This window comes from Amblyomma maculatum, chromosome 1 (assembly GCF_055883805.1).
Source record: "Amblyomma maculatum isolate TAMU_Amacu chromosome 1, ASM5588380v1, whole genome shotgun sequence".
NCBI lineage: Eukaryota > Metazoa > Arthropoda > Arachnida > Ixodida > Ixodidae > Amblyomma > Amblyomma maculatum.
Window position 1 is genome coordinate 457,572,817 of NC_139344.1, and position 17,485 is coordinate 457,590,301.

The 17,485-nt window shown below is 44.3% G+C and overlaps 1 protein-coding gene across 5 annotated transcripts; it reads right to left on the reverse strand.

Annotated features, from left to right (window-relative positions):
* Positions 1–7,378: 7,378 nt before the first annotated feature.
* LOC146209739 (uncharacterized) lies at positions 7,379–17,474 on the reverse strand. 5 transcript variants are annotated; one of them, XR_014707338.1, is made up of 3 exons: positions 17,290–17,474; positions 16,362–16,530; positions 7,379–7,698 (listed from the first exon to the last, which is right to left on the reverse strand). XR_014707338.1 is itself a non-coding variant. In XM_084603378.1 (3 exons), exons 1-3 carry the CDS (start codon positions 17,438–17,440, stop codon positions 7,573–7,575), a joined length of 426 nt encoding a protein of 141 aa, XP_084459504.1. In that variant the 5' UTR covers positions 17,441–17,474; the 3' UTR covers positions 7,380–7,572. The 5 variants fall into 5 exon arrangements, 1 of the variants encoding a protein (XP_084459504.1); XM_084603378.1 differs by having other exon boundaries at positions 7,380–7,698; positions 16,362–16,510; XR_014707342.1 differs by lacking the exon at positions 17,290–17,474 and adding an exon at positions 16,655–17,280 and having other exon boundaries at positions 7,417–7,698; positions 16,362–16,484.
* Between the last annotated feature and the right edge of the window lie 11 nt (positions 17,475–17,485).

Here is a 17,485-nt window from a genome sequence, read left to right on the forward strand (position 1 = left end):
TCGTAACTGCCACACTTGTTGGCTGCTTACTGCACCGAGCTACTCCAGCGCTTACTGTTAGCATTACACACCCATATATTTTTATTTATTTATTTATTTATTTCAAATACCCTAAGGGCCTTTGCGGGCATTACATAGGGGGGGATTCATCACATAAACACAAATAATTTACATTACAGGCAAAGAAAAAGCTGTAAGCAGAAATAGGTGCACAAAACACCATGAACAATTTATCCAGTGACATCTAGATGCTAGAATCTAAGAAAGAAGACATTTAGAATGGGAGCAGTTAGGGATAAGAGTAGATGGAGAATACCTCAGTAATCTGCGATTTGCTGATGACATTGCCTTGCTAAGTAACTCAGGGGATGAATTGCAAAGAATGATGACCTGGACAGAAAAAGTAAAAAAGTAGGCTTGAAAATCAATATGCAGAAGACTAAGGTAATGTTTAGTAGCCTAGGGAAGGAAAAACAGTTTAAATTAGGTAGCGAAGCACTGGAAGTAGTAGGCGAATATATCTATCTAGGACAGGTAGTAACAGCAGATCCGGACCATGGAAGGGAAATAACAAGGAGAATAAGACTGGGATGGAGCACATTTGGCAAGTACTCCCAGATTATGACTAGCAGTTTATCGGTATCGCTCAAGAGGAAAGCATACAACAGTTACATCTTACCTGTACTTACCTATGGGACTGAAACGTGGAAGCTAACAAAGAGGGTTCTACTAAAGTTGACAACGCAGAGGGCTATGGAAAGAAAAATGGTAGGGATAACGTTAAGAGATAGGAAGCGTGCAGAGTGGGTCAGAGAAATAACTCAAGTCACTGACATTCTAACGGAAATCAAGAAGAAGAAATGGTCATGGGCAGGACATGTAGCGCGAGGAAAGGATAAGTGATGGTCACTTAGGGCAACAAACTGGATTCCAAGGGGAGGAAAGCGTAGCAGGGGGCGGCAGAAAATTAGGTGGGTGGATGAGATTAAGAAGTTTACAGGGGTCAAGTGGATGCAGCTCGCACAGGACCTGGTTAATTGGAGGAATATGGGAGAGGTTTTCGCCCTACAGTGGGTGTAGTCAGGCTGAGGATGATGATGACGATCTAGATGCTTAAATTAGCATTACCTCATGGTATAGACATCCGCTCACTTGTCCTTGTTGTCATCCATGGCTTGGGCTTACAACCTCCGACTGCTTACTCCTTCACACCCTCGTAGGATAGTCGTGCATGGCGTGTGAGTGCCGTAGATATAAACCAGTATCCTTCAATGCTCTAACCTCACCCAGTATTATTGAGCACTAGACTGGCTTCAGCATTTTGCGCTGCCCTAGCTTAAGCATCTGTTGCGAAATTAAATATTAGCAGCCACATTCTCCTGATGTTATTCTTGCTTTAAATGGACATCAGTATACAGAACAACAGAATGGTGATGGGAAATCGTATTTCCACAGATACAACACAAATGGAGTTTTAGGCCTCGGGAATGCTTTAGATAAAGATTTAACTTGATCTCAAACAGTTCAGGCCTGCCATAGTCAAGCCCCCACTTCGCTAAAAAAAAAGAAAAGAAAACAAACAGCAACAGCACGCTAAAATGCAAATGCATATGGATACATTGACGTCATTTGAGAGGCTACACATTTCACATTCATGCGACGTAATCGTGCGCAGCCACTGCACTTCCTTGATACTGTCCAGACCTGTACCTGCTCATTGTGCCTTACATTCCCTATTCTTGTGAACTGTTTCAAGGAGACCTTGTCAGCGGCTTGTGTTACCTTCCCACGCTTACAGCCACTTTTGCCCTTGCATGCAACATGCTTGATTCCATGATCTTGAAAAGGCTATAACAAGTTCCTGCATTCACATGGAAGCAAATTTGTAAATATGTCGTAAGGCACCTGTTATGTCTGGGCAAGTTCTGTTATGTCTTTTTTTTTTGTCCTACTGTTATATGTGCTTGGTTTTTCCATAACCACTTCTCTTGATGTCATACGACTCGAGATGCTTGGGGCATTAAACCCCATAAACCAGTTACCAACCAACCGTCTCTTGGCACTAGCCTGATTTCTATTATTCCACAGTTTTTCAGTGGCAAGAAAGCATGCTGTCATCAGTCTCTCCTTCCTCCATCCTTTTGATCGCTATGTGGTTATTTCTTTCCCTGTATCATATAAGGGGGACACTCTCCTATGTATAGATAAATCAGCAACCGTGCGGTACCCGCTTATTGCAACATTCTTAACAAAACATATTCACTGCAGCTTAAATGTGGTGCTGTCATTATATCATAAGCAGAACAGTCCTCTCGGCACCCCTGCTCCTGACCTGAAGCTCCGGATTCTACACGGCCTACCCCGACGTGAAGCAACTTTGCTGTGCTGCCTGTGGGTTGGTGTAACATTCACAAATTCTCATTCGTTTGTGATAGATATGGCTAATAGCCCTGCATGTGCAACCTGTGGGTCTGACGAGACTATAGGCCACATTCTTTGCGAGTGGACCACATACAATGCGGAAAAACAGTTTCTCTGCCCTGCACTAGAGTGTCTATATGGACACCCGCTGACAGAAATCAAGATTATATGCCATTGGCTGCGGCGATCGTCTGCGGTAAAGACCTCCCAGGCACTGCTCTGCTTCATGAAAACCACGGGCCTGATCGGTAGACTGTGATTTTGCTGCGATGCGACGTGATATGGCTGTGATGTGACAGTACTGACTTCATATTTCTGTAACTTTCTTTTACACATCACTTTTATATCCACTTACCCCCTTCCCCCAGTGCAGAGTAGCAAATCGGTTTCTTCTTCGGTTAACCTCCCTGCCTTTCCTCCTCTTTCAACACCCCTGCCTATAGTTACACTCAGAACTTGCCTGTGCAATGAACCTAAACCTGAAGTTGCAAACCAAGATGAGGTGAAAAGCAACATAAAGTACTGTAGTTCATGGTCAGGACTTTTATAGAGACTCCAATTATAGTTTGATTCAACGGCAAGTATCCGAAGGCTGTTTGCTATGCAGCACGCACGGTGTGGATGTTCTTGATTGCATACAGCTTCCAAATTTATTAAACTGTCACCACAGAGAAACGAAAGAATGCGTCATTCCAAGCATTTAGTCGAGTATCGAGCACACTGTGATATGTTCATGTTCTCCTTCTTTCCCCTGGCGGTCCGCGAATGGAATGGTTTAGCCGATGAAGTGGTTAATTGCTCATCACTAGATGGGTTCAGTTCACAGCTGGCAATTGTTCCTTGAGTACCCTATATATGTGTAGCCTGACCTCTGTACAAATATAGTGAAACATGTGTCTTCAGTGTGATTGTATTGTACCATATCCTTCTTTTCCATTTCTTGTTCCACACTGCCATATAGAATTATATAAAAATTAGACAAGTGTGGGTTGCCAGTATTCCTGTCATTTGCTGTTTCTATATTATGCCCCAAACCTGCAACAGCCTCCAAAAGGAGACTAGCAGTATGTATGAAATAAAATAAACCAGTTTAGAAAGCTTGTGCCTTTCCTTGCTTTTTGGACGGAACACAAGTTCTCGGGCCATACAGGATCTGCAACTGCTATGGAGGGTCGCACAGACAAGCTAGGCGCTGCCCGATCAGTTCATGTTTCATTGTCAGTATATTTTATGTATATACTAAGGGATACCCCCCCCCCCCCCCCCCTTTTTTTTTTCTCTCTCACTGTGGCCAAGGCCAGACAGGAAAGAGGACAGGCCATGGTACTCTTGCCTTGTGGAAGGCGAGGGGACGGGTGAAAGGGATAAATTGAAGAGAAAGTGTAAGGTCACTAGGGGTGAGTTGGCTCCTTTTCCAAGGCTAGGGAACATTGGCCTATCTTGCCTTTTCTGCCTAGCCTTGGCCACACTGCCATAAGTTGTCTCCGAGTGTAATTGAAATCGAAAATGACTATTAGTGGGATTTGTTTTTATGCTATGTAAGGCGTAAATTTTTTTTCGTAGCCAAACTGAATCTCCCTTTCATGCCTGGCGTCTGCCTATAAACTCGTCGAATTTGCGCCTAATTTAAGCGAAAAACGCCATCCTTCTGCGCAAATTAAAATTTCAAAATTCGCGGCCATTATCATCATTATCGTTTTTGTAGCGTCTCGCGCCATCTGTTGTGTATGTACACCAAAAAGAGAAAAAGACCAAAACATTCAAGATGGCTGCCTCTATGTTTTGCGCTGAGACGCATAAGTGACCGTCTTTTTTGAAGATATCTTGTCCTGAATGTTTACCCATAACAAAGTTTCACGGTCCTCGCTAATAAATAACACGTCCCGCATCCAAGGTGCTGCTTTTTCTTGCAGGTAAGGACATAAGACGTCAAAGGGCCGCCGCACGTCCTCGCGACGGCGCGATTGTTCCCGCTATACGAGATGTTGCGTTTTGTTGCGCCGGTTGTTTTGTGCTTTATGAAAGTTATATCTTTGTGCTTAGGTTCAGAAGTGTGCACCTAAGTGCCAAGAAATGGGTGACGCCGGGACTAAGGAGGTTGAATCAGGACAAAAAATGTAGGCTTTTCTCTGGCTGTCCAAACTCTATTCTGATCTGCTTACCGCTGTTTTTGCCCGAATTCCATCGCTTTTAATATAATTTATTAACCTTTTTTCCTCGCCCAGCACATTGATGAGCACTGCGGCTACGTAGGGCCCATCGCGCGGTATTAGAGGGAACTGCTCTTGATGGCATAGAATGCCACCACGGTAGGGAAGATTTCTCCTTTGGCTACTACTCTTGTCTGCACCCCTCGCTCTGTTGATGACATTCGAAACGGCACCGCATGTTCATTTACCTTATGGAATGAAAAACGCAAGCGGTTTAACTACTACCGAGGCACTTTTTTGTGCGACTTTTATGCTTCTGAGTGTTCTTTGCTAGAAGCTCTCCGGCACCGATGCTTGCTGCTTGTGCTAGTGGAACGGTAGTAGTAGTGGCGTTCACGGTTTACATTGCTTGAAAGCAGTTTGTCTAGTGAACACTTCGCAGACTTGCAGCTTGTGTCAGCAATACGGCTATTTAATGCAGCAAAATAGAAAAATATTAATGCCATTGTCATGATGCGAGCCCAAGCTTTTAAGAATGGAATTATGTAGTGGTTGCATAGCATTTGACCCAACAGTCAGACAGATGACTCCACAGGCTGAGAATATTTAGTCAGCCATTTCCTTTCCTGTCCTGTGTACGTACCCTCTCTCTATTTTGTAATGTTGGTAATTTCCTACAACTAGAATAAAGCAGCTTGTGCTCTGCCCTGTGAACCATTTAACATCTCCTATTCTAGACCTGCTCAGCACAAGTGTCAATGCTTTTTTCTGGATAGTGCACCAATCAGGCCAGTAGAAGACTTTACTGCCAAATAGTGTCATAAGCTTGAGCTTATTGAAGGCACTGTGCAGCTGAAAAAAGCCATTTAGCAATCGCCATTCCTTGCAACTTTCAGGCTCCAGGGTGTTTCCGAAATGCAAATTTATTGAAGAACCCTGGCTAGTTTTGTTCAAGCTTGGTTGCGGGCTAGAGTGCATCATTTTAAATGATGCACATTAGCCAGCTGGCAAATTTGCACAATGCTAACAAATTAGGAACAGCCCAACAGCTTGAGTAAGCTTGAAGCATGCAATAAAAATGGATTCCTCACAGTTAAGCAAGGTGCGAAACTTTTGATTATCGGTTTTCAGATGGGCATCTTATGCACAACAGCTGTACAGGAAACATGGATTTCATGTTTGGCGAAAGAAATTTTGGCTTTGTACACATCTTTGAATGAAGCTGAGCATTGGGCTTTTCAAAATGCATCATTTCATTTTCTGCATGTGCAGCTTTGTGGCCAAGCTTTACCTTAGCTTTGTCACTGCAGCCTCCTTGCACACAGCGCAGGTTGTGCACAAATGTTGCTTGTTTGCAAGGCAAAATCTTGCAGAAAATGTTTCTGCACCTGAACCTATGCCTACAGGTACACCAGCTGGGAAAACTTTTCATGCCATGGATCTGTTTTCAGCCATGTTCACTTGTACCCTGCTGCGGTGGCTCAGTGATAAGAGAGCTTGATTGCTGATCCCAAGGATACAGGTTTACTCTCAGCTGCGGTGGCAGCTGATGGAGGCGAAATGCAAGGCGGCTTTGTACTTTGCGATGTCAGTGCACATAAAAAACCCAGGTGGTCAGAATTTTCTAGAGCTGTCCACTACAGCATCCCTCATAGCCAATAGACATTAAACCCCATAAACCGAACAGAACACTTGTCAACTGTAAACTTCCATGAGGAGAAAACAATCTATGCAGCTCAAAAGCAGGCCCTGTGGCTGCAGACAGTTCACCAAAATATACATGCGAAATTAATTGCAAAATAAAGTACAATCCCTTTGTGCACGTTACATAAGGCATTGCAATCCAAGGCAAGCACAGATGGTGGAGGTAGGTGCAGCGTATGTCTGGTTATCAACAGGCAGTATTTCTGTGCATATCAGCAAAGTATATGGGGTTTTATTTCCAGGCTGTAGGAGGGCCACAATTTTAGCCTCCTGGGAACCTTTATTGTGCACTACTAATACTGCTGCATATCATACGGGCATCTTCGCATATTGCCTCTATTGAAGCAGCATCACTTTTCTATGTAAAAGTGAATATTCTAGTGTCTCATTGCAGGTCTGCAATAATCATTGTAAAAATGTTGAGAATCTTTCAGACGACTGTGTACAAACTTGACTAACTACACATAACTTTCCGCATCCACAAAACCATATGCTGGCTTAGTCCTTTATCTCAGAGCTTCATGTGTCATTGGCAATTGTGCCAGTATTGCCAGTGACAAGTGGCACTTGTCCAACCTGCTCTTACATTGCTTGCACTGCCAATGAAAAAGGAATAGATCTGGTAAATACATTGATTGCATTTTCAACTCTACAGAGCCATAGTTATCCATGGAAAAAAAATGCACATTTCAGTCTAGCACATATTTTTGGCATGACAAAAGTCATTTTATGATAGTGCCACACACAAAGAGTGCCGGTGGCGGTGATGCCTAAAAAAAAAAAAAAAAAAAGAGCTCTTTCGTAAAGTAGTTCAGACAGCAGCTTCGCTGACAATCTAGAATTTGTACCTGACAGTTACTCTGACCCCGTTTGCGATGTGCATAAAGTGGCAAAAAAAGAAAAAAAAGAAAAGATGGCGAAGTGACAGCATGCTTTACTAATGAAGGAAACTTTTTAGAATTAGAATGGTATGAAAAACATTACAACTAAACCTGGCGATGTTAGTATGTTTTTCGGGAGTTAATTTGGCAGTTACAGGGTTAACGTGCAGCTAACTCTATATATTTAGCATCAATTAAATGCTGTGTATCTTGGGGACCATCATTAACAATGTCATGCATGTGAGCCATCACATGCTTGAGTTCATTAAACATACAAAATATGTAGGCACCTTTTATTCAGACAGCATTTGTATACAAAATCAAAAGCACCATGGTAATGTCAGAAGCAGCTTAGGCATATAAGCACAGCCTATTTTGAACATGACGTGGAACAGGTTCCTTAGCCCTCATATTTTTCAGAGTCGGCTAACAAACAGATGTGCATTTGCAAAAACCTGCATGGTATGCAGATGAGCCATTCCTGCCACTAACAAAATGAGCCACTTCACAGATTTCCATATGGTCCTTCCAGGTTTTGAACTCTGCAAAAAGAAAGATTTTCCAAGTTGTCAAAAGTGAGTCTCAAAAAAAGACAGCTAGAAACAGAACTCTTGTAGACTGGAAAATACAAAATACAAAAAAAAAAGTACAGGTATTGCCAACACCAGCGGATTGCACAAGTAAACTGCGTATGTTGACATCAATTTTTGGAAGCAGATTTCAGAGGCTAGGCTACACTGCCATGCAGTCAGCCATAACTACTGCTGGATGAATGTCAACATATCCAAAATGAGCTAGATAACTTTTCCTTTGTTGTCCTTTGTGTGCCTTCATAGAGGCTCTGACTAGGCTCAAACATGGCAAATAGACTTGTCCTCCGCACTCATTGGTTCTTTACAAAGCCTGTCACTGGAAAGGCCTAAAGCTTTTCCTATTGGTTCATTGACTTGAACATCTTCGGTGTAACTCCGCCTGGTTGGGTACTTGAAACAAAAGTTTAAGAAACACCATCACCAACCAAATTTTTTATTAGAACCCGACATTTCGGGACCAACTTGGTCCCTTCCTCAGGGGCGACTGAAGTTTGAGGCCCGCAGTAGCAGGCACACGTGGCGAAGTCCAATTGTGTAGCAGAGCCAGGGTAGCGTCCCCGGATTCCTGTTCACTGCTGCAGCCGTCAGCCGGATGAACCGAAAAAAGACGTGACGTCTTTTGAAAGAATTCGTCTCCACATCAAGTATGTTCACCTCGTCAAAGGTGATTTTGTGGTCGGCACATTCGCAGTGCTCGGCGAGGGGGGTTGCTTTTCGAGTTCAATAGACCCCTTTCATAAATGTTAAGTCGGCTTCACCTCTATGCTGCATTCCCCACTAATGGCAGAACTGCAATGTATTGAAACATTGTATTATGGCCATAATTCATATGATTTATGCATCAGAACATATTCGCATAACTGCCCTATTACCACTAAATGCATCTGTGTAGAAGCAATACGCGATTTCAGGTCTTATATCGCCGTTTTTCTGGCAGCCAGTGACGCCATGTTTGGGGAAAGAAGCAGCGTGGGAAAGCCTACTTAACGATTTTTGCAAGGGGTCCATTGCCGAGCGTCATTTTTGTGCTGCAATATGCGCCGACAGATTTTTTGTTTCGCCGATATACGAGGCAGAGCACGAGATTTTATAAATAACGCCTGGTTATTTTTCTTTGGGAATACGGTCTTTTGGTAGCGGCAGAAAACGGCAGACTGTTGAGGTAGGTTTGTGCGACACACAGACGTGTTTCCGCAGGATGCGTGCAAGCGCATCACTGGTGCCCGCCACGTATGGGAGGACAATGCGAGGGCGCTTCGTCGTTTCCGTGCTGACCGACCCTCTTGTCCTGCTAGCTCGACGACGGGAAGCACATTGGAATAAAGGCGCGTGTATAGCCATTCTTCTTCAGATCGGCCAAGCATAGGCCGCTGCCTGCTACTGCGGGCCTCGAACTTTAGTCGCCCCTAAGGAAGGGACCGAGTTGGTCGCGAAATGTTGGGTTCTAATAAATAATTTGGTTGGTGATAGTGTTTCTTAAACTAGTGGTTCATCACACCGATTAACAAGCTACAAGAGCCTACATATGCTCTTTGCAACCTTGTGTTCTTATTCCATCATTTACTATCAGCCAAAAAGAACTCAGTACTCTGTTTGACAGCATTATCTGCACACTGGATTCACTTTTATTTCGTTGCAACAAGGTGCCAATCACGACAAAGGCACTGGTCATCGAACAACAGAATGCCCAGTGCTCAGTTTAAAGGCAGCAAGGAAACAGAGGTAAACCTGCCAAGTACAATGATCAAGAACAATGCAGAAGCAGTGATGTGTTGTGGCAATTATTCGAGGTAAATCTCTGTGCATCATCATTGTACAACAAAAAGAGTAAAAGCTGCGTCCAGGTAGCGTAAAGCGTGAAAAAAAAAAAAAAAAAAAAAAAAAAGCTTTGCGGTATGACTTCCCTCTCAAAGAAGCAATGGCCCAATGCTCTACATTGAATAGAAAGGTAGGCAAAAATAAACATCAAGCAAAATATAAACAGTGTCTATCAGTTATAATAGGGCTATAGGCACACAACATACAATTTCTGGACATGTATCATCCCTGGGGTGCTGTCAGCAGCATTTGGGGACAATTCCATAGCCCATTTCATCTAGATGAGTGAACTTGATTTGCGGAAACAGCAGCATAAAATTTATGGCTTTCATTAAATCCACGATGGTGATTCAGCATCCAAACCTAGAGTCGGTCTGCTGGCTTGTAATCTTCATTGTCATTTAGGCATTGGTGCCTTGCTGGCTTTTTATGCGCAGCTGGGCGAGTCGTCGGGCTACTTCTGCACGCTGAAGGTAGGCAGTGACACTGAGGCTGTCCTTTTCCGTTACATGTGGCATCAGCATGACATCGAGCGCTGTATTAAGGCGAAAGCCTTTAAAGGGAAACTGCACTGGTTGTAGATTTTGATGAGTTTCAAGGAATCAAATGATTACAGCTTCCAGGTTAAACATGCAAGATATCTTCGCGCTAGCGTTTCAAACAATGGCGCAAATAGCGATTTAAACCGCTTCAGCTATCGAGCTTCTCCTCACCACACAGCGACGTGTGGGGGGAACATAATGACATCATTGACGGCACCGGTATGTTTCCCGTGTAGAATGGCTTGGTTGAAAGAAGTAAAAACAAGGCTACCAAAATTGAAGGCCCAGAAACATTGTTTGATGGCATCAAAAAAAGGACCGCATGATGTGGGCGAAGGTAACGAAAAGAAAAAAATATTACCGTCCTTGATGTCATCATAGAGCTTCTACGCAGTCCTTCAGTGCTGTGAGGAGAAGCTCGAATTGTAATCGTTGATTACTTCATCAGTTTTAAAGATAGCACACAAAGCATTACCGACAGCTTATGGAGAGTCAAATTCCTGAATGTCGCAGAATTCTCGAAAAGTGAGGCAGCTGCGCTTTAATGGCTCATACTGTCGGCGTTCGTTCGGTCACAATATAGCTTTCAATCAAATTACATCACCTGAAACCGAAACTAATGTCATCGGAAAAATAAAAATCCTGCATCCCTCGCATCGCCAGCCTAAGCTTTAACCAACTGCGCCACGCCCGGGATCGTGAACTGCACATAAATCTTGTCTACAGTGGTTTGGTTTGGTTTGCGGGATTTAACATCCCAAACCGACTCAGGCTATGATAGATGCCGTAGTGGAGGACTCCGGAAATTTTGACCACCTGGGGTTCTTTCGCATCGCATAGAACACAGGCGGCCTTGCTTTCGTCTCCATCGAAAAGCGGCCGCCGAAGCCCGGTTACGATCCCGCATTCTTGGGAACAGTAGTCGAGCGCCGTAACCACTGCCTTGTCTATCGTGAGGATGAGTTAAAACACACATCAAAATTCTCCTTGTCTGCATGATGCTGATGCGGCCACTCCCCTTTGTAGCGAGGGATCACAGAGTTCTTCATTAGGCCAATAAATAAAGGAGTAGAAAAAGAACAAAAACTATACCAACTGCTGTGCATTGGTCAAAAGTCCAGAAAAAAGAAATGAGGAAGGAAAAGAAGGTTTACCCCACCAGTCAAGGCGGAGAGTTTTTTGTATGATGTGGTCTTTTGTCGGCTTCTCTCTCAACGACGCTGAGTGGATTCAAATCTGGACAACTAGGAGGCCACAAGTTGGGAGTGATGTGGTTATTGGAAGTTGTTGGCCAGCCACTCGTGGGTGACGCGGGCGGTGTGGGCGAGAGCCGTATGTTGCTGAAAGACACAAGGTTTTCCTTTCTTTCGAAACAGTATCGGTCCAGAGCTTCACAACGGTGGCAAGCACCTCTGCGTACTCGGCAGTATTAATGCGGAGTCCTTCTGCAAAACAGTGTGGCAGCATGACATCGCCCTTGTTGCTGACGGCTGCTGACACCATCACACACAAATTTTGTGTGCAATGCTGTCGGCACCTCATTAGCGCTTCCGTAAAGCCATCTTTCATTATGGCAATTAGCTTTTTGGTCTTGATCGAAGTTCTTTTCATCTGAAAGAAAAAAAAAAAAAGAGCATTCCAGGCTCTTCAGCTTGCCTAGCAAGCGCTTGGACCAGAGCAGACAATTCTCCCGAGCTTTACCACAAAAGAATTGCGCCCTCCTCATGACACAGAAATGGTACCGCACGTCCTCGTGCACAGCAAGCCTGACAGCTGACTCTGCGACATCGAGCTCCTTTGCAATGGCCCGCATTGACTTCTCTGGGTTGTCACTCACGATGACTTGCAGCCTCTGAAGAAAATCAGGTGTTCTGACGACGTCTGACCGCTGATTGTGTTTTTTCCTTTTCGCCACAGATGCCACGTCACCGTCACAGCACATCAGTTCTGTTCACCCCTTGTTAACAAAAGACCTCGCTACATTCAGAAAGTTGGCAATTTCCAAGTCGCTATGGCGCGCGGCCAGTGCGACGAGGACTGCATGGCGTTTCATTTCCTGCGTCAACTTGTACGCTTCCATTATTCAACAAACTGCGCAGTATAAATGATAAGGGGTCAACCAACAAGAAGCCGCATGCCTAGATACATATGCTGAGCCTGCTGGTGTCTATGGCGATAAGGAGTAGTAACGTCAAATACCTCATGCACCAGTGAGCTACGAGACTGCTATAACTGTGCCTAGTGACGGGCAATCGAAGTAGCTTCAACATCCTCGAGCCTTCCCTCGTGAAGTAAGTGGTCAAATTCATCATTCGCAAAGAACACGCAGTGAGCAAAAAAAAAAAAAAAGAAATTACAGGCTCTCAATTTGTGTTTGAAGTTTTCAGGTGCAATCAAATCTATTCGCTGCAACCCATCATGCTTCGAAAACCTTAATGAAAAGCATGGGTAAAAAGTTGTTCAGAGTGCAATATGAAAGACCTGCAGTAGACCTGCAAGTAGTGCTAAAGGAACACTGAAAGAAAAAGTAGGCTTGCAGCGATGGTATACTGGCTCCTAATCACAAAAACACCACTTTCACTGAAAACAAAACTCTTATAAGGTAGAAAAAAGAGAACAGAAATGCAGGCATTGCAGAAATACAGAAATCGCAAATGCATGCACAATGACATGCAAGGGATCCCGGAGGCTGCCTAACATGTATTATGGTTGCATGTTTGAATTGTTAACTTTTGTTCCAAAAATGGCAAAAAGACAGGCTAAATATTGGAAGCCAAAAATAAATTTGCGCTTGGCAGTGCCACAGGCAGTCAGTTTCGTTTTGGTATGTTTTGGTTCTTTGAAGTCACAGCTATGCATTTGGCATCACCACATGGTTTCATTTTTGATATACATGCTTTGGTTTACAAGTGCGGAGCAGCAGAGTTTTCCTCTGATGAAGTTCATGCCTCAGTAAGCGCTTCTCTATTGAAAAATCTGGTATGAAATGCACACAGGATTAAGTTACAACTTACTGGGCAGAATAAACCCCCACAGACCCGAGTGGAGCTGGGAAAGAAAAGAAAGGCTGGAAAAAGTAAGATTTAAAATGGTATGGATGCTTATAAAAAACACCTCGAAAGGGATTTAATCCTAAGTCCTTTGGAGCTTTAACTGAATGTCTTAGCCATTGCGCCACACGAACAGCTGAGACCTCTCGCATTACATTACTTGTGTAGTGCACTTGCATTTTTTACATATTTTTCACTCACCCCTAAACAATTGCATCCCAAGTGTGCTGAATGCTTTTGCTGGCTGTTAATAGTGTCACCGATGTCTCATATCTATGATAAGCATAGGATTTTGCCAAAATATCTCTATTTCTCTATTGTCTGCTGTCCCAGCGTGCATGCACAGACCTTACTGGCACATCAGTTTGCCATCTGCAGGGCAGCGACGCTAGAGTACACCACATAAGGTGTAGACACCCAAGGAAGCATTGAACGAAAGGGAGCTCAGTTGGTTCATATTAAGAAATACAATAGTGAAGGAAACGAAATAAATTGAACAAAACAGGCCCTGTGTACCCCTTTTTTATTTTAACTTTCTGCCACAATGCATTGTTCACCCCTTGCTGCTATTCAAAAAAGACCATCTGTAGCAGTCTTTACTCGTCACTCGTGATGGTAGCTCGGCAATGTCAGTGGCCGCATCCATAGCTTCGCTAGCTACAAACTTTGCCGCCACGTCAGCGCTCGTACATTCTATCCTGTTAGTCAAGTGACCGCAACTCTAAAAAGCACCGCATGCTCTGTGGGTGCCAAGGTCAAGATTCACTGCGAGAACTTTGCAGTCAAGCTCAGGATCTATGCCTGGTGCAAACAAATAGACGGCTTTGGCGAACTGTAGCTTTAATTTCAGCTGCTGCTAGATTGCACTGCTCGCTATGCATCAAGAATCACGGAGTCTATGTTTACACCATCGTTTGCGTCATTTTCGCAAGTCTAAATCCCTTGGAAGGAAAGCAGACCTCTTCAACTTCAAATCGAAATATCTCAGCAATAAATGTGTCTTGCTGCAGGACAAGCGACAAAAAAGTCACGAAACACTGCACTATTAGATTCTAGCAACAAAAAATATTGTGATGGGTCCCATACTGCAGAAAATCTGGCATGCATGAAAAATTAGGGCATGTATCTGGCAAGTGGCAGGAAGGTGACGCAGCACTGCAATGACTGTCCGTCAGGTTGCGTGACATCACAAGGCCACATGACATGACCAAGTCAGCAGGTGCTGCCACACAGGGTGCTTTTTGTGGTATCAAGTTAAAAAGGAAAACAAAGAGAACATCGCTTGGAGCAATTACGCGCCACTATTTGTTTCTTGCAGGTGTATCCGTGAAAAAGGTTTGTGCATGCAGGGCTACCTGGAATCACTTGAGGCAAATCCTTGAAGCCTTTGTTATGAAATATTAAAAATTGTAGAGGTTCAGCTCTCTTTGAACCAAGTCAAGAGCATTAGCCATCGGCCGGTGCCGCATTTGTAGCTGCCGCTTCAGTCTTGGCTTGATTCCGCATTTGGTAAGCTTCTTGGCAATAGGCTAGTCTGGCTTCTCGTTCGATGTCTTGGCAACCTGTCTGGCATGGTTGCAGTCTGTCTGGCACAAGTGGATTCCTCTACACCACACTGCCTCCTTTTGTCATGCCGCCTGGTGAATTCGCCCAACACTATGCTCGCGGTCTCGACTGCACTTACCCAGAAATGTTTTAAAGCAACGAACAGAATATGGGTGCACAAGACACAGACAACAGAACATGTTGCTGCCGCTGCAAATGAATGAACGAAATAGCTATTAGAAATGACAGCAGTGCCTACTCTGCTGGCAGAAATCTTGAGCAAAAATTTCTCATCAATTGGCCCTAATTGGCTATACAAGGCCATGCGACATTTTCCCATGAAAATAGCAGTGACTAAAATTTTTCATGCTTTCACAATCATCACTTAGCAAATAATGACCTGCTTTTGTTTCGCACTACATGCGCCATAGTGTCAGCAAATAAATTGCAATGCTGTTTGTACAGCAAGCGACTGCAGGCAAGGGACACATCTGGGTGATATTTTTGAGGTAGTCGTGTAAGCCAGATATCGCCCAAGTTTCTAGGGCAAAAAAATTATGGCATGTAATTTCTCCCTAACAAAGATTACCAAAGTACTGCCTGCTGAGAACTTATTCTCGGCAAATAATTTCAACAGTGTATGGAGCAGAGCATGAATTCGGGCAGCCCGAAAACCTGGGCCGGGCTGGAAAATTGCCATTTTTATTGGTCTGGACCTGGCTCGGGCTTGACATACAGGCCTGGGCTTGCAGCTTGCAGTGGCGGAACCAGGCCAGGCTGGGTAAAGCTGTGTATGGCTTCTTTTGGAGATGGAATTCAAGCACTAAAATCATTCCAGTGGCTCAAAACTCGATAGCGAACTGTACTACAATGGAGGTGTTATGAAGTGCTGTAACCTGTCATGCATGACACAGCCCGTTTGCATAAGCACGTGCCTACTACTGAAGTACTCAACGCCATCAGCTTAGGATTTCTCAGCAATCAGTGAGCAAGAGGGTAGCTTCTAACCTTTGTGTTACTGCTAACGGCTGGACATTTGAAGCCTCATAACAGCCCATGGACAAGGAACTTCAATTGACTGCTCGGCAGGCAGCCATCTGTTTATAAAAATTCTGACTGTCTGCTTTGCCCCCCCCCCCCCCCCCCCTCCAAAAAATGTCTCTACGCTACAATAAATGCTGTAGGATAAGAGCTTATTGCTTTAGGAATCTTTACATATCCAATAACATATACATGCACAATGAACAGACACTACCGCTTTTCGTCTCCACAGAGATGTGGCAATGTGGCTGTGATTTCTTCAATGAATATGTAAATTTTGGTTTTTTCTGCCCTAGCCCACTCATGTTCCTGGGGCAAAGTTGCCAGGGGCAGTCTTTTTGTAGGTGATTAAGCAAAGAACTTGCACCAAGAGCCAATTGCTTATAAGGGGTCATAGTTAAAATGCCCGTAATCCATACCTTTTAAATGTACATTGTGCTAGATAGCTTTACATAAAATGTCTTCTCAAAATATTCTTCACCAAGCCTTTGCTTCTGTCGGTGCTTTAACTGTGCCCTTCTCTACCAAGAATATTTTGCAAGGTTTGTCTCTCATCTTGATTTATTGTTATGTGCTAGTTAAGCAATACATTTTTAAGGCGTCTGCTCAGACTTACTTTGCAGGTTTGGCACGGGCCCTGTCGTGGAAGCGCAGGCCGGGTCCACGGCCATGTAATCATTGCCGATCGGCTTGGTACCATGGGCCCGGGATGGTCTTCAAACGTGGGCCAGGGAAGGGGCTGGAAAATCCAACCCGTGCAGGGCTCTAGTAAGGAGTGTAAGAAACTAAAGGTACATACAGGAAAGAAAAATCACACACACATAAGGGGAGTTCAGTAGCGAGTTCATTACTTCGAAGCACCGCTACGTGGTCTCCGTGCTACAATGGAGTTGTCTAAACGGTATTTACGTTATCATTTCTGTTGTCTCAACAGAGCTTATCCTTTTGTCGTACCCGACGCAAACTAGGTAAAATTTCATCAAGGGTACGCAGAATATCATCCATATAGCTGCCGCTTTTGGCTGTAAAAGGTTCAGTGCTAGTTTTGAGCTTTTGGTGCTCAATATGTATCACTAGTTTCAAGCTACAAGCAGATCAATTAAGGGGAAATGAGGGTGCTCGTAGTGATGCTCGAGCGATATCATAGGCAAGTACTTCACCCGGATGTGATCAAAACGAACAGCGTATGGAGAATCGGGGCCAAGAACGAAAAAAGCATAAAATGAGCTTCGTCGCCCTAAGCAGCTAATCACTGACGAGTGCCGTGAGTATCTGGTTGATAAAAGACAAAGCATCAAGCGCCAGTCAGCAGCATCATAAGACAGTGCAGTGCTCGCCTTCAACCGTGCTAAATTGGCGCGTGCTGTAAGTGCATACCTTGGCACAAATCCCTGCAGTATGTGACAAATAAGAACGGTAAGCGGACAGCATATAACCACGAACATTGCACGCAAAAGGGGCAGCTAAAATTTGAACATGGCGGCACCTTCATTGGCATGCTTTGTCCACAACTAAACAAATCTTTTCACAGAACGGGCACTAACCTTTCTGTACCGAAGCCGCAGCAGATGTGCCAGGGTTGTTCACGGCGCGCACACCAGTCAGTTCGATCGCACCCGTCCGTGGAACAGGCACAGTCTCGTTTACTACAACAAAAGCCACGGCACCAAACCGCCGCCGCGGCACCGGCGGCATCCCCAAGCAGGGTGGGTGGCGGGCGATGAGCGGTAGCCCGTTGGC

Excerpts from the sequence above, each read along its gene's own strand:
- LOC146209739 (XM_084603378.1), bottom strand. The coding sequence starts at position 17,440 with ATGCCGCCGGTGCCGCGGCGGCGGTTTGGTGCCGTGGCTTTTGTTGTA. Across the intron at positions 16,511-17,289 it reads TGCGGCTTCGGTACAGAAAG|AGCCCTGCACGGGTTGGATT; the intron begins GTTAGTGCCCGT and ends ACTCCTTACTAG. Across the intron at positions 7,699-16,361 it reads GCCCGTGCCAAACCTGCAAA|AGTTCAAAACCTGGAAGGAC; the intron begins GTAAGTCTGAGC and ends TTCTTTTTGCAG.